The sequence below is a fragment of the Ursus americanus genome, chromosome 14 (genome assembly GCF_024610735.1).
Source record: "Ursus americanus isolate L20-20 chromosome 14, mUrsAme1.1.p, whole genome shotgun sequence".
Classification (NCBI taxonomy): domain Eukaryota; kingdom Metazoa; phylum Chordata; class Mammalia; order Carnivora; family Ursidae; genus Ursus; species Ursus americanus.
This window is the reverse complement of record NC_142140.1, coordinates 55,360,001-55,375,754: the sequence shown is the minus strand read 5'-3', so window position 1 is coordinate 55,375,754 and position 15,754 is coordinate 55,360,001. Positions and strand designations below refer to the sequence as shown.

The 15,754-nt window shown below is 50.2% G+C and overlaps 1 protein-coding gene across 1 annotated transcript in view; it reads left to right on the top strand.

The window, feature by feature from the left end:
* The window catches only part of VAV1 (vav guanine nucleotide exchange factor 1), a 51,306-nt gene that overhangs the window by 26,261 nt on the left and 9,291 nt on the right, over positions 1-15,754 (top strand). Inside the window, exons 5-22 of the mRNA XM_045776737.2 lie at positions 126-234; positions 327-422; positions 1,404-1,472; positions 1,642-1,745; positions 2,328-2,427; positions 3,112-3,207; positions 3,399-3,467; positions 3,738-3,824; positions 3,927-4,012; positions 4,342-4,474; positions 4,948-5,057; positions 5,713-5,814; positions 6,045-6,142; positions 6,228-6,250; positions 6,402-6,447; positions 8,755-8,891; positions 9,264-9,329; positions 12,638-12,669. Of these exons, the coding sequence (XP_045632693.1) occupies positions 126-234; positions 327-422; positions 1,404-1,472; positions 1,642-1,745; positions 2,328-2,427; positions 3,112-3,207; positions 3,399-3,467; positions 3,738-3,824; positions 3,927-4,012; positions 4,342-4,474; positions 4,948-5,057; positions 5,713-5,814; positions 6,045-6,142; positions 6,228-6,250; positions 6,402-6,447; positions 8,755-8,891; positions 9,264-9,329; positions 12,638-12,669 (1,563 nt within the window). The remainder of the gene's footprint in view (positions 1-125; positions 235-326; positions 423-1,403; positions 1,473-1,641; positions 1,746-2,327; positions 2,428-3,111; positions 3,208-3,398; positions 3,468-3,737; positions 3,825-3,926; positions 4,013-4,341; positions 4,475-4,947; positions 5,058-5,712; positions 5,815-6,044; positions 6,143-6,227; positions 6,251-6,401; positions 6,448-8,754; positions 8,892-9,263; positions 9,330-12,637; positions 12,670-15,754) is intronic.

Sequence of the window (15,754 nt, the reverse complement as noted above, 5' to 3'; positions counted from 1 at the left end):
GGAGGTTCTGAGAAGACATGACTCTGCCCTGTGGATCCGAGGGGACACGAGTTTGATTTGGGAGGGGCCTGAGGGGTCTCTGGCCTGGGGGATCCCGTGGCCCTGTCTGACTCCATACCCCACAGCGACACGGTGGAGGAGGATGAGGACCTGTACGACTGCGTGGAGAACGAGGAGGCGGAGGGTGACGAGATCTATGAAGACCTCATGCGCACGGAGCCCATGCCCATGCCGGTGCGTGGGGCGGAGCGCGGAGTCGGGGCGGGTGCGTGGGCGGTGGGTCAGCCCCGGGCCCCCTAACACCCACCTGTCCTCCCCATTCTCAGCCCAAGATGACAGAGTATGACAAGCGGTGCTGCTGCTTGCGGGAGATCCAGCAGACGGAGGAGAAGTATACGGACACGCTAGGCTCCATCCAACAGGTGCGGCTGCCAGGCTCCGACCCAGCCCCTGGCAGGCACATGCGCGAGAGCTGGGCGGGCAGGTGCTCATCTACCGGTGCGGTGGCCTCTGGGCCATGCCTGAGAGGCCCCCGGTGTCCCAAGGCCTGGGGCTCTTCTCCGTCCCCATTGCTTTGTGTTTCTTCATCTCTCTTCCTCTCTGCTTTTCTTTTTCACCCTGTCCCCTGTGTTGATCTGTCTCTCTTTCCCTCCGGGTCTCTCCTTACTTCTTCCGCTGTCTTTCTTTCCCTATGTGTGTCCCTTTATCCCTGTCTATATCTGTTCCTGTATCCTCGTCCTGTCTGCCTGTCTCGATTACGTCTCTCTGACCTTCTATTCCCTTCGTTTTGGTCGCTGCTTTTTCAACAGCTTTATTGAGATATACCATACAGTTCACCCATTTAATGGATACAATTCAGTGGCTTTTGGTTTATTCACAAGGTTGTGCAAACGTCGCCACTGTTAATTTTAGGACATTTTCATCATCCCCCTCAAAGAAAACCCATACCCTTTAGCCATCGCCCTAAGCCCCCATCCTTCCCCGGCCCCTGGCAACTGTTAACCTGGGGACGTGCCTGTTTTGGACGTGTCACACACCGTGTGGCCTTCTGAGTATGGTTCCCTCCCTGAGCATCATGAGCTCAGGGTCTGTCCCCAGGGCAGCAAGTGTTGGCGCCTCGCTCCTGTTCAGGGCTGATATCCCTGTGTGTGAGTGGACCACATTTTGTTATCCGCTCATCCATTGATGGACATTTGGGGTGTTCCCACTTCCTGACTGTTAAGAATACTGCTGTGAACAGCCATGTACAGGTGTTCGTGTGGACATTCTCCATCTCTCTTTCTCTCCCAGTCTCTCTCTCTCTCTTTGTCTCTTTCTGACTCTGCCTCCTTGTCCCTGTCTCTCTGGGACTGGGCTGCAGGGAGAGATCTCGCCCTCCCTCACCTTTCTCTCCCCTCCCACAGCACTTCATGAAGCCCCTGCAGCGGTTCCTCAAACCTCAAGACATTGAGATCATCTTCATCAACATCGAGGTGAGCTGGCCAGTCCCCAGTCCTCCTGGCCTCTGTCCGGTGGGGATAACCTACAGCCCCACCTGTCTCTGGAGTGTGGGGGTTGGGAGTTGGGCAACACAGGGCGGGAGGGTGACCCATCTCCTGCTTGGCCTCCTGAGCCCTGGCCCTCACCCCTTCCTCCGAGTAGGACCTGCTTCGCGTACACACTCACTTCCTAAAGGAGATGAAGGAAGCCCTGGCCGCCCCAGGCGCACCCACTCTCTACCAGGTCTTCATCAAATACAAGGAGAGGTGAGGCCCGGCTGGCCAGCCCAGACCCCTGGAAGTCACCCTGTCCTGCTCAGGCAGGGCATTTGGGACAAATTACCCTCAGAGACTACTGGACAGGCAGAGCTTTTCCTTCTTTGCTCATGGGTAAGGGACTGCCCATCTCTGGTTCAATTCCCAGCTCTGCCTTTTTTGGGCTGTGTTGTATTCGGAAATCACTTAAACCTCTCTGTGCTTCTGCTGCCACGTCTATTAAAATCAGTGTGGCACAGGAACGTACCTCCTAGGGTATGGTGAGGATTAAATAAATGGACGCCTAACGCACTTAGCATAGGGCCTGGCACGCAGTAGGTGCTCTGTAAGCGTTGGTTAAATGAATGAACGTTGAAGAGACAATAAACCAAGTGCTAAGAGCTTCTCGTACATTATCTCATTCAGTGCTGCAGTAGCTCCATGTGGGAGGTGCCACTGTGATGCCCATTTTACAGATGGGGAGACCGAGGCTCAGCATCACCCATCTGGGAAGAGGCGGGGCCTGGACTGACACCCAGATCTGCCTGACCGTGGTGCTGGCCACCATTACCCGGCCACCTGTCCTTCCCTCAGGTTCCTCCTCTATGGCCGCTACTGCAGCCAGGTGGAGTCGGCCAGCAAGCACCTGGACCGTGTGGCCGCAGCCCGGGAGGATGTGCAGATGAAGCTGGAGGTGGGGGCCTGGACCACGTCTGGGGGACTCTCTTACTCCTTCCCGGGTTCCAGGGGCAGCGGGGAGGAGACTGAGTTGATGGTGCCACTTTCTGTGGCAGCCCAGCCAGGGACCTCTCCACCAAGGGTTTGGGAAGGGAGGCACTGGCCCGCTGAGTGGGAGAAATGGAGCAGGAGGAGGTGGGCGGGAGCACTGAGCCCTGACCCCAGCTGAAGCCCAACTCTGGACTCAACCCTGACACCAAGCTGAGGTCCTGACCCTGAACTAAACTCTGACTCCAAACTGATCCCCCGCCCAGTGTGGGCTGAGCCCCAAGTCCGGGCTGAGCCCCAAGTCCAGGCTGAGCTTCCACTTTACACCGAACCCCCATCCCGGGCTGAGCCCCACCCTGGCCCAGTGTGTCTAGTGGAAGCACAGATGGGGCAGAGATGAGGAGGAGCCACCTGCGTGTGCTCTATATCCGGCCTCGTTCGTATCCACTGTGGAGACCCCGCAGACCTGTCCTCTCCCTCGCCAGCCCAGCTTAGCGGGTGCAGTCCTGGGCTTCTGCCCCAGGCAGTACTTGCCAGCCTTCCAGGAAATGCTTCCTTCATTATCTCCCTGGGGGAGAGATGATGCTTCATGTTCTAGAAAAAGCCACCTGTCTCCACCTCATCTTGCTCATCTCTTTCTCTGACCCCCCAGGAATGTTCTCAGCGAGCGAACAATGGGAGGTTCACCCTGCGGGACCTGCTGATGGTGCCCATGCAGCGGGTGCTCAAATACCACCTCCTTCTGCAGGTGCGCGAGCCCTTCTGCAGGGCTTGGCCTCTGTACCTCCCTGTCTCCTAGGAGTGGGGCGGAGCTGCTTCCAGAGGCTGGGCTCTAGGACCCTCTGGGAGGAAGGAGGAAGCTGGCGGGCCAGGCTTGTCTGGAGGGCCCCCAAGAGGAGAAGGCAGGCCAGGTGATGTGTGTCTCTGTGCGACATGCAGGAGCTGGTCAAACACACGCAGGATGCAGCAGAGAAGGAGAGCCTGCGGCTGGCCTTGGATGCCATGAGGGTGAGTGGTCACATGGAGGTGCATATGCATTCAAGGTAGTGCAGCCCAGGCACACGGTCACACCCATGGCAACCCCTCCTCTCACCAAGAGTGACATACTTATGTGACCAGTGAGTGATTCCCATCATCCCCCTTGGGGACAGGACATGGTGAGGACACCCTCTCTACCCCTCCTGCCAGCCCCTGGTGGAGGCTGATCCCCTGTCCCCAGGCAGGTAGGGGATTGGGTGGGGTGGGGGGGTCCAGGCTCACCTCCTGTCCCGCCCCCAGGACCTGGCACAGTGTGTGAACGAGGTCAAACGGGACAATGAAACGCTGCGGCAGATCACCAACTTCCAGTTGTCCATCGAGAACCTGGTGAGGGGGTGGGGCAGGGAGAGCCAGGGGTGTGGCCACGTGGGGGAGGGTGTTTGGTGTCCTCCTTGGTGGCCCCTTGCCAGACCCCTTCCTGCTGCATAGGACCAGTCTCTGGCCCACTATGGCCGGCCCAAGATCGATGGGGAGCTCAAGATCACCTCAGTGGAACGGCGCTCCAAGATGGACAGGTGGGCAGAGCCAATAGGTAGAGGGCAGAGCCTGGGCAGGGGTGGGGCCAGATTGCTAGTTACACCAGGGGGTGGAGCCTAGGTGCACAGGCCCTGCGGGACCAGCGGGAATGTATGGGTGGAGCCAGGACCAACAGATGCTGGGACCAGTTCGGATCTTATTGGGTGAGGTCCGGATGGACAGACAGGCGGGCACTGCCAAGCTGGCCACAGAGGAGCAGAAGGGCAGGAATCCTAGATGGACAGCAGGGTGGGGCCAGGAAGGTGGAGGAGATCAGACAGGGAGCTGGAGGGAGCCAGACCCAGGTACCTGACCCAGCTGCTCCCAGGTACGCCTTCCTGCTCGACAAAGCTCTGCTCATCTGTAAGCGGCGAGGGGACTCCTACGACCTCAAGGACTTCGTGAACCTGCACAGCTTCCAGGTTCGAGATGACTCCTCTGGAGATCGAGAAAACAAGAAGGTGGGCTCTGAGGCTAGAACTGGGGTCCCCAGTGCTGGGAAGTCCCAGGGCAGCTTAAGGCTCTCCCCTTGACCTTTAGAATACCCGTGTGTGTGCGTGTGCATGTGTGTGTGTGTGTGACCTGAGTGTATATATGTGTGTGCACGCGTGTGTGGCCTGAGTGTGTATATGCGTGTGCTTGTGTGTGACCCGAGTGTGTATATGTGCGTGTGTGACCCGAGTGTGTATATGCGTGTGCTTGTGTGTGACCCGAGTGTGTATATGCGTGTGCTTGTGTGTAACTTTAGACTTATGGATGTGTGTTTGGTTCTCCTGGGTAGACCCTTACAAGGGTACCCATGCCTGGTTCTCCTGGGGGCAGAGAGGCTGTTTTGGCCTGACCCCGTTCTCCCCACAGGGTAGGGGTGAAGAGGGTGTGTGGTCCCACCCTCTGCAGAGGGAGCGCCTTCATTCTGAACCCTGCTTCCCTGCAGTGGACTCACATGTTTCTCCTGATCGAGGACCAAGGTGCCCAGGGCTATGAGCTGTTCTTCAAGACGCGAGAACTGAAGAAGAAGTGGATGGAGCAGTTCGAGATGGCCATGTGAGACCCCCTCCTCCTCCATCCTGTCCTCAGAGGACTCTGCATATGGGCTGGGGCTGAGAGGCAATTCTGTGCTCCGTTCTGGAGGGCTACTCTGAACCTCAGTTTCCTCATCTGGGAAGTGGGAGGGATAGGCTTTTGATGTTGTCTGCATCCTCAGAATGCCAAGGACCCGTGTGAGCTTCAGCCAGCAGCCTGGACCCCTCTTCTTCCTTCTCCTCCTTTTTCTTTCTCTTCTTGAGGTGAAATTCATGTAACAAAAATTTAGCTATTTTAAAGTGCATGATTCGGTGGCATTTAGTACATCTCAGTGTTGTGCGGACATTACCTCTGTCTAGTTCCAGAGCATTTTTATCTTTTCAAAGGAAACCCTCAGCCATGAAGCAGTCGCTCCCCTTTCCCCTGCTCCCAGCCCCTGGCAGCCGCCAGTTTGCTTCTGTTTCCACCTGTGTTCATAGCAACACTATTCACAATAGCCAAAAGGTGGCAACAACCCAAATGCCCATCGGTGGACGGAAGGAGAGGCGCAATTAGGTTTATGCAGTCTATCCAATATGGCTGCTCTGAGGCATCCATGTGGCAGCGTGTATCTGTACTTCGTTCCCTTGTGTGGCTGAATACTAATCCATTGCATGGGATTCTCTCCCCTCTCCAGCTCCAACATCTACCCTGAAAACGCTACTGCCAACGGGCATGACTTCCAGATGTTCTCCTTTGAGGAGACCACGTCGTGCAAGGCTTGCCAGATGCTGCTTAGGTGGGCGTCTGTGAGGACGGGCCTGGCCTGGGCTTGGGCAGCTCTTCCTCCTTAGAGGGTCTCCTCCAGCCATCTCTCCCCTGAGTTGGGAGGTGGGAGGCTCTCCTCTGAACTTCAGCTCCCCCATCTCTCTCCTGCCCTAAAGAGAACCCAAGGGGACCCTTGGCAACATGATCAGCTGTGTCTGTTCAACATCACTGACTTTCCTTTATCTTGCCTTGATGTCCCAGAGGCACCTTCTATCAGGGGTACCGTTGTCATCGGTGCCGGGCACCTGCACACAAGGAGTGTCTGGGAAGGGTCCCTCCGTGTGGCCGATATGGGCAAGGTACCAGTGGGACAGAGGGTGGGAGGTGGGCTTGGTTCTGCATGGGGGAGTTCCCATCCTCACTATTTCCTTTTCCATCCCATAGATCTTTCAGGAACTATGAAGAAGGTAAGACCCCCATGCTCCTTTCTCTGTATGGAAAGTCACGGGGGATAAGGAGGCGTGGGCATGGCCCTTTGCTGGGTGCTCACATGGGGGCTGAGGAGGCCCTGGGCTGGGCCTAGGTAGCCACGCCTACTTTCTTGATCTCTCCCTCCAGGATAAGCCACATCGCCGGGTTCAGGACAAAAAGAGGAATGAGCTAGGTGAGTCTGAGAGGGGGCACAGTGTGGGGCAGGAGGAGATCCGGTCCTTGCCTCGGATCTCAACGATTATATTATTGACAACATAAGGTCCTGCTGATAAAGCTGTGATCCATTTTTCTCACTCCTGAAAACCTGAAAGGAATTTAAAAATAACTAACTCAAATTCTTCACTTGGCTTGCTCGAACACTAGGAAGAGAATGCGTGGGATAGTAGCAGTCCTTGCTAGGATGCTCTCTCTTACCATCCGCTCTTCTTATCCACTGCCTCTTTTTCCTTGCTTTCTCATAGGCTCCTCTGGCTGTAGTTTCAGCAAAATGCCCTCCACCTGGAGGATAGGGAAGTGGAGGACACGGATTCTTTTTAGCCCAGTGGCAGGCGGGGAGAGGCTGGACTCATTCCTATGTTGGTGAATTTTGTAGAATCACAGCAGGGATGGGATTTCTGTTTAGCATGTACTGCATATGTCGTCCAGGGCAAAGGATGACTAAAACACCTGTGCTTCCTGTCCCCCACACACCGGAAGCTCTCAGACCGGTGGCGGGGGACAGACTTCCATGAAGACATTACATCGTGGTGGGAGAAATAGAGGGTTTTCTGGAGCATAGAACTGAGGGACCTGACAAATCTGAACCTTCAGGGAAGGCTTCTTAGAGGAGAAGGCATTTAGGTGGACATTCGATGGATGAGGAGGAGTTAGGCAAGAAAGGAGGAGGATGGGGTGTTCCAGGCAGGGGGAACAGCACGTGCAAAGGCTAGGAGGCGGGAGGGGGGATCCAGACTTCATTAAACATATGAGAACAGTTTGGTGTGGCTGCTGGAAGTAAACCCTTTGCTCACAGTCATACAGAGTCAGTGTAAAGACCCAGATTTCACATCTACCTATCCCTATCTATCTATAGTCACATGTAGATGTCACCATAGAAAGATCTAAGGATATTTATAATCTAGATCGATAGGTAAATAGGTATAGATATAGCAGGTTTATTTGAAATAGTAAAACATTAGAAACAACTTGATGGATAAGAGGATGAATAAGAGGAATGTATATATCATTATATGTATATGTATCATATAATCAGTTCTATACAAAAAATATATATCAGCTTTGGTTTTTGGGTTTTTTTTTGAGATTTAATTAATTAATTAATTTATTTATTTGAGAGAGAGAGACACACAGAGCACAAGCAGGGGGAGGGCCAGAGGGAGAAGCAGACTCACGCTGAGTAGGGAGTTCAACGTGGGGCTTGATCGCAGGACCCCGGGATCATGACCTGAGCCGAAGGCAGACACTTAACCGACTGAGCCACCCAGGCGTTAAAAACTAGAAGTGACGCAAATGTCCTCAGTAGGGGGAAATACATATGTGTGCGTGTATCTTTTACATATATCTTTGTATTTATGCATATCATACATGTGTCAATATGTCGTTTTAGACATACCCATTATGGATACACTTTTTATTAAGATAGAAAACATGTACTGTAAGATGTGAAGTGAACACATCTTAACCACATGGTTCCATGAATTTCTACTCCAGTAACTGCCACACAGATCAAAGTATAGAACATTTCACTGAATTCTAGAACTACACTGTCCGATTCAAATTGATGCTCGTTTAAATAGCCTGAAACTCCTGTGCTCAGCCACGCTAGCCACAGAGCATGTGGTCAGTGGTCACCTCTGGCTAATGGCTGCCCTACAGGACAGCATGGACTATTGAACACCACACAGAAGGTTTTCCTGGAGTGCTGCTGGTCAGTACCCACCTGGCTCTCAGAGGGGACCCCTCTTAGTCACCGCAGATGAGTTTTGCTTTCCGTTGCACTCCACAACAATGAAATCATGGGGTGTGTCCTCTTCCTGCGTCTGGCTTCTTGAGTCAGCATCATGTTGGCGAGACTCACAGTTTGTTCGTTGCTGCGTAGTATTCCATTGTGTGATTCTATCACGCCTGGCATGTCCATTTTATTGAGGACATTGGGTTGTTGCCAGTTTTTGGTTTTGCGAAGAAGCTTCTCTAGGGCTTTTGGTGGACACGAGCATTCACTTCTCCTGGACTCATACACCCGAGTGGAATTGTCAGGTGACAAGGGAGATACCAGTTTAGCTTGGGGTGATACTGCCAGTTTTCCCACTGCGATCCTACATCCCACCAGCGATGTAGGAGGGTTCCAGGTGCTGCATAGCCTCACCACCGCGTGGTGCTGTCAGGCCCTACTTTTCGCCACCCCAGTGGGCAGTGAGACTCAGGTTTGAACATCTCTGACCACCAATCACACCGAGCCACCACCTTCCCTCTCCTCCAGGCCTGCCCAAGATGGAGGTGTGTCAGGAGTACTATGGGCTTCCTCCACCCCCTGGAGCCTTTGGACCTTTTCTACGGCTCAACCCTGGAGACATCGTGGAGCTCACCAAGGCTGAGGCCGAACAGAACTGGTGGGAGGTACAGGCTGGGCCATGGGAGTGATGGAGGAGGATCTGAGTGTGGGGTCATGGGCGTAGGCAGTCCTGGGAAGTGACTCTGGCAGGGGAGGCTGGTCTGGAGGAGGCATCTGGGGAGGGAGGTGTCCATGGGGATTTCTAGGGCTGGCCTGGCCCTTCCGAGCTGGCCATCTTCCCAGGAAGTTGGTTCTGGCTGGCACTCTGTGGGTCACACAGGCCACAGAGAGATAGATGGACAGACAGAGTAGCCGCTGGGTGGAAAGTTCAGCACACACACACACACACACACACACACACACACACACACATACACACACGCACGCATGAGTGCTTTTAACCTCTTTGTCAATGTCTTTCCCTCCTGGCTTTTTAGGGCAGGAATACGGCTACCAATGAAGTTGGCTGGTTTCCCTGTAACAGAGTCAAGCCCTATGTGCATGTGAGTGCCTCCGTCTGGAGGTAGTGAGGGCAAGGGGGTCCAGAGAGGGTCCCTTGAGGGCGGGAAGACTTGGGGTTATACCCCTGAGATAGGGAGGGGCTGCCCATCACGGCAGGTCATTCCCGAAGTCCATGTTCTGCCTAACTTGCCTACTGAGCCCAGAGTGGGGGCCATACGGAGAATGATGACCAGTCCTTCCCCCCTTGATTTTTCTTGTATGAAGGTCCTCTCCCTCATAAAGGAGAAGGAGCGGGGACCCAGGAGGCTGGCCAGTCCCTGCTTTCTTCAGAGGCAGTGAATGTTGTCCCATCAGGTGCGGTGGTCACCCACGCCTCCTGGCCCAGCTCCTGTGGACAAACCTGCCCGCACTTTGCCCCACCTCTGTTCTTCAACTGGCCTCTGCGCACCTGACCACCTCGTTCTCTGATGACCTTGGATTTTTCCCATTCCCCCCAGACCTCCCTCCCTCACTGTAGATGCCCCTCTCTGCCTGCTTCACAGACCAGTTAGGAACCTGCAGAGGGAAACTCTCCCCTATTTTGTTGCTTTGATTTTGTATCATTTCAGGCTTCCAGAAACGTTGCTAGAATAATGCAGAGAACTCCAAATAGCCTTTCCCCAGATCCACCAGCTGTCAACCTTTTGTCCCATTTGCTCTCTCATTTGCTCCTTCTCTGCACATTTTATTTTATTTGAAAAATTCATATTATTTTTTTTCCTGAGATGTTTAAAAGTATGTTTACAGACGTATTTTCCCTTTACCCCTAAATACATCCTAAGAATAAGAACCTTTTCTTCAATAACCATAGCATGATCTTAACAACCGTGAATTTGACACTTGACATTGACATTATACTGTGATTTCATCCATAGTCCCTATTTAAATTTTGACAATTTCCCCCAAATATTCTTTTAGAGATTTTTTTTTTTCTGTTTTGGCCTGGAGTCTTCCAGGTTTCTCTGCTGTGGAGTTACATTATACATTTCCAGTTTCATGGTTCTGTTCAAGTTTATTCGCAGATGTTCTACTGTAAGGACCAGCTGTCTCCTAATCGATCCATCAACCTACCTATCAATTAGTCATCTATGTATCTAATGATCATCTGTGTATCTATCTGTGTCTCTGCGTATCCATTAATCATTCATGTATCGATCTCTGTATCAAGGATCTACGTATCTGTGTAGCTAGGTCTCTGTCTGTCTGCCAGTCGGTCAGGTATGTTTGCATGTATCTATCCCAGGAATTGCCCGTGGATTCTTACTTTAAAATCGTCCAAGCTTTGGCCAGCAGGAGCCCCGTCAGGCAGGCTCATCTGTTCTTTTGCTATGTCCCCATTATTCTCTGAGCTCTTCCTTATTTTCTGGCATAATACCAGACTTACCTTGTACTTTCCATGCCCCGTTCTTGGAACCAACCATTTTCCCAAGAAGCCCTGGTCCTTTCAGTGGGACACGGCATTCAGAAGCCAAGATCTGGGCATGTCTCCAGTTTCTGCCTTCAAATGTACTGCTTAAAGCTACACCCATCCTAGCCTCCTCCTCTCCCATTACAATGAAGGCTCTGAGAAAAAATAGAAAAAAATGACAATTCTCCTTTCTACTCAAGGATTCCATCCTCCTGGCACCACCTACCTTACAAGATATCTACTGTTATTTGTTTTCTGTGTGTCTCTCTGGAGTTTCCTGATGCACATACAAGTAGATACAAATACGGATTCTTACTTCCCCCATGATTTATTCAAAAGATTTGATACTCGCTCTTTTGCAGCCCCCATGCCCCCTAATATATCTTGGGATATTTCCATATCACTGTACGTAGAACATTTCATTCTTTTTTCCCTTTAAACAAATCGAAGTGAAATTTGAAAAAAAAAATCATGAAATTCACCATTTTCAAGTGCACGTTTCAGTGGTACTTAGTACATTTTGCAATCATTTCATTTACGTGAGATATCTAAAATAGGTAAATCTGTAGGGGTAGAAAGCAAATTGGTGGTTCCCAGATATTGGACGTGGGGGGGGGAATAGGGACTGACTGTTTAATGGGTGATGCGCATGGGTTTTCTTTTGGGGTGATGTTTTGGAACTAGATAGATTGTTCCTCATTCTTTTTATTGTTACTGTTTTTTAATTATGGTAAAACACACATAACATAAAATTTACCGTTTTAACCATTTTTGAGTGTATAGCATTGTGGCACTAGATACATTCCCACTGTTGTACGACCGTCCCCACCATCCATCTCCAGAACTCTTTTCATCTTGCAAAGCTGAGACTCTGTCCCACGAAACACTAACGCCCCACCCCTCCCCTCAGCCCCTGGCTCCCACCATCTACTTTCTGTGTCTATGACTTTGACTCCTCTAGGGACCTCAGATAAGTGATATTGGTCCTTTTGAGAATGGCTTTTGCACTGAGCATAATGTTTTCAAGGTTCATCCATGTAGTGGCAGGTGCCAGAATGTCCTTCTTCTTTAAGGCTGAATCATATAGTCCATTACCCGTTCATCTCTGGATCGGCACGTAACTTTTGGCTATCATGGATAATGTTACTATGAACATGGATGTGTAAATATCTCTTTGAATCCCTGTTTTTAATTCCCTTGGGCAGACACCCAGAAGAGGAATCTCTGGGTCATATGGTAATTCTGTTTCTGGTTGTTGGGGAACTGCCGTCTGTTTTCTTCAGCACCTGTATCGTTTTACGTTTCTGCCAGTAATGCCGTAAGATTTCCAATTTCCCTATAACCTTGCCAACACTTGCTATCTTCTGCTCTTTTTTTGTTTGTTGTTTGGTTTTGTTTTGGTTTTACAGTAACCATCGTACTGTGGTGGAAGCGAGCACCTTTGCACTTATTCACGCCAGGGGCTGGGCTTTTTGTAAATAGACCGATAATACAGGTTTTCATCTTTGCAGGTCAGAGGCTGTCTTTGTGACCTCTCACCTCTGCCAGAGAATTGCAAAAGCAGCCACAGTGTGTAAACGAGAGGGCATGACCATGTTCCAATAAAAACTTGCACTGATGGACCTTGGCATGCGAATTTCATCCCATCTTCACGTGCCAGGCAATATTATTCTTCCTTTTATTTTTGTGAACCATTTAAAGACATAAAATCCATTCTTGCCTCGAGGGTCGTGCTAACACAGATGGCTGGACAGTCTCTCAGTGAACATCACAGTGCCTGGCACTCAGTAAATGACGGTGGAATGAATGATAGTAGATGACAGTGAATAGATGGAGTGCCCTGCAGTCTATTGCTGACCTGGGCTCTTGATCCTAAGTCCCCGTCTCTGTCTGTGTCCCCAGGGTCCCCCTCAGGACCTGTCCGTTCATCTCTGGTGAGTAGAACTACCTTTCTTATTTTCAGCTTGTGGCCCACTGGGGTGGGTTCCCAGGTTGGGCATGGAGGGACCTCCAAACCAATCAGTTATTCATTTTTTGAACTCTGGGTATTGACTGCTGGATTGAGCCTTGTGCCCGGGGCTGCTGAAGAGCGAGCAAGCGAAAGAGGGTCCCTGACTCTGGGAGATTAGGGTCTCACTGGAAGGAAAATGATGGTGGGGATGGTAACAGTAGCCCCAGCAGCCCCTCCCTCCTGCCTTTGAACACCTATCGCGGGTAGAACAGTGAGGGGTAGAGGTTTACAGTGTTGTTTCTGGAGCCCACTGACCTGGGGTCAAATGCTGAGTCCCACACTTCCCAGCTGTGTGACCTTGGGCCAAGAACTCAACCTCTCTGGGCTTCAGCTCCCCTTTCTGGAAACTAGATTAATACCAACATGTACTTTATAGGGTTTTTATAAGGCTTTGCTGAGCTGTTACCTGTGAAGTTCTTAGTCCTGTGCCTGGCACACAGTAAGCCCTTTATTATCTGCGATTAGATTAGATCTGTTATTATAATAACTACATTTCATCAATTCTAAAATGCACATATTTTTTCATGTTTTAACATCTCTGACATTGGAATCGTTCTTACAATCAATGGAAGATCAGTCTTCTGCCTGATTTTATGGGCAGGAGTTTTTATTTCATAACGGCCCGTGAAGGAACAGTGTACTTTACAGTCGCGGGCAGCTTAGATGATGTCACATGGGATTGTTTTTATAGCTGTTGTGTCAGCACTTTAATGAGCTCTTTGAATTCTCATAATAACCCTTTGCTCTTCTTCCTCCCTTTCGGCAAAGAAGGAGGAAACCAAGCCTTAGAGAGGGGAAGTGATTTGTTCAGTGTCACACAGTGAGGAAGTGACGGAGACAGGATGGAACCCATATGCCCGGCTCCAGAGCCAGACCCCACTGCCCCTCGAGACTCATAGTAACTCAAGGGGCGTAATGACGCTCACATTTCCCGAGCGCCAAGACCGAGTTCGAGGTGCATCAGACGCGTTACTGCCAATGGTCAGAAACGTCGCTGGGGGGGGGGCGGTTTTAGCTTCCTCTTTTCAGAAGAGGAAATCGGGGCTCTGAGTGGCAAAATCAGTTCCTGAGGTCACAGAGCAACCAAGTGGCAGAGCCAGGTTTCAGACCCCATCTCTGGCCTCCCCTGCTGGGATGCGGTCATCACGCCTGGAACTGGGAGTCTCATTTCAGGAGCAGCATTTAAGGGGGCGCCAAAAACTCAGGGATCAAGATCCGTAATATTTCAAGGCAGACTTATACGCAAGTAATGAATCATGGAACTTTACATCAAAAACTTGGGATGTACTGTATGGTGACTAACATAATATAATAAAAAATTATTATAAAAAAAACTTTAAAAAGAGGGGAAAAAAGCACTTAAAATAATCAAAAGCAAGGCAAACAAAGCCCATGATAAGCAAAACAACAAAATTGTAAATAAAGACAGGATCTGACAGGGCTGGGGTAGAAAGAGGTGACGCAGTGAACCCCCAAGGACGGAGTCAGGTCTCGTCTTTATTTAAAGCCTTGATGTTTTGTTTACCATGGATTTTTTTGCATTAATTTTTAAAACTGAGTTGAAAGCCACATAACATACAATGAACCGTTTAAAGTGGCATTTATATGCGTATTTACATTTCTATTACATATTTGCATGTATATATCGTATATAGTTGTATTTTACCTCAAATTAATATATATTATTTATGTTATATGGTTACATTTGCAGCATAAATATATTCATGTTCACCTTTTATATCGTCTATAATTACATATGATCTATAATTAGTATATATTATGTATACACATTTATAGCACAATACATTCATATTCATATTTATATCATCCGTAATTGTGTATTATCTATAATTAATATATATTATTTATGGTACATATTTATGCCTATGGCATAAATATGTTCACATCCAGTGGCATTTAGTACATTCGCAAGTTTGTTTTGGCCATCATCACTATAACTCCTGAACATTCCATCCCCCCAAAGGAAAGCCTGCCCCCCCCAACCCCCCCAGCCCCCGGCACCCACCTCTAACTCCTTCCCGTCCGTGGAGGAGCCTGTTCTGGGCGTGTCACACACGTGGACTCACACACCGTGGGGCCTTCTGTGTCTGGTTCCCTCCCTGAGTGTCGTGGGCTCGGGGTCCGTCCCCCGGGCAATGTGGGTGGGCGCCTTGTTCCCTTTATGACTCTCTAGCAGTCGTTCTGATTTTTAAAAGTATTGCATTAAAATACTCCTTACTTTACTTGCTATCACTTATCTCGATGGTGGAGTGTTTGGGCTCCCTCTTCACAGTTTGTACCTGGGGCTAGTGTCTCACTGTCCTCCGCTAGTTTCTGTCCTGGTGGCCACAGAGACGGGCGAACGGTGGGGACTCAGTAAATGCCATTCCAAGCAACACCAAATTCTAAATTAAAGGAAAAAACCCCCCACTTTTCTATATTCACACTCTCAACCAAATGTGTGGGTTTTTGCCCACACCCAAACAATTTGGTGATTCTTCCCTCTCAGCTGGGTGTCCTACAAGTCAGCTCATTTCTGACACTACCCACCTGGAGATGGCATCAGCCCCCACCAGACTGCCCTCGTGTCGGGGGCCAATCTCAAGTCCAGCCTTCCGGGGCTTCTCACCGACCCGCTGTAAATTATAGGCTCTCACAACCCCCTCCCGGGTCTGGATAAAACACTAGCACAAACTCCTAGAACTCGGGAAAACCATTTCCTTAGATTACCAGTTTATTATAAAAGGGCATGTCAGGGCGCAAGAATTCCTGTCCTCTTCCAGGTCCTTCTAGCAGGACTAAGAATCAAATTGACACGAGACAGATTAATAGGAGAAAAATCAAATTTAATTTTGTATGTACGGGGAATCCGCACAGACATGGAAATCCCAAGACAGTCAGGCAAAAGGAGGCATATATGTCATTCCGAACTAATGAGAAGGGGGCAAGGGTGTGGGATGTCAAGGGGAAGGAAAGCCCTTCACAGGAAGATGAAGAAGAGGAAATGT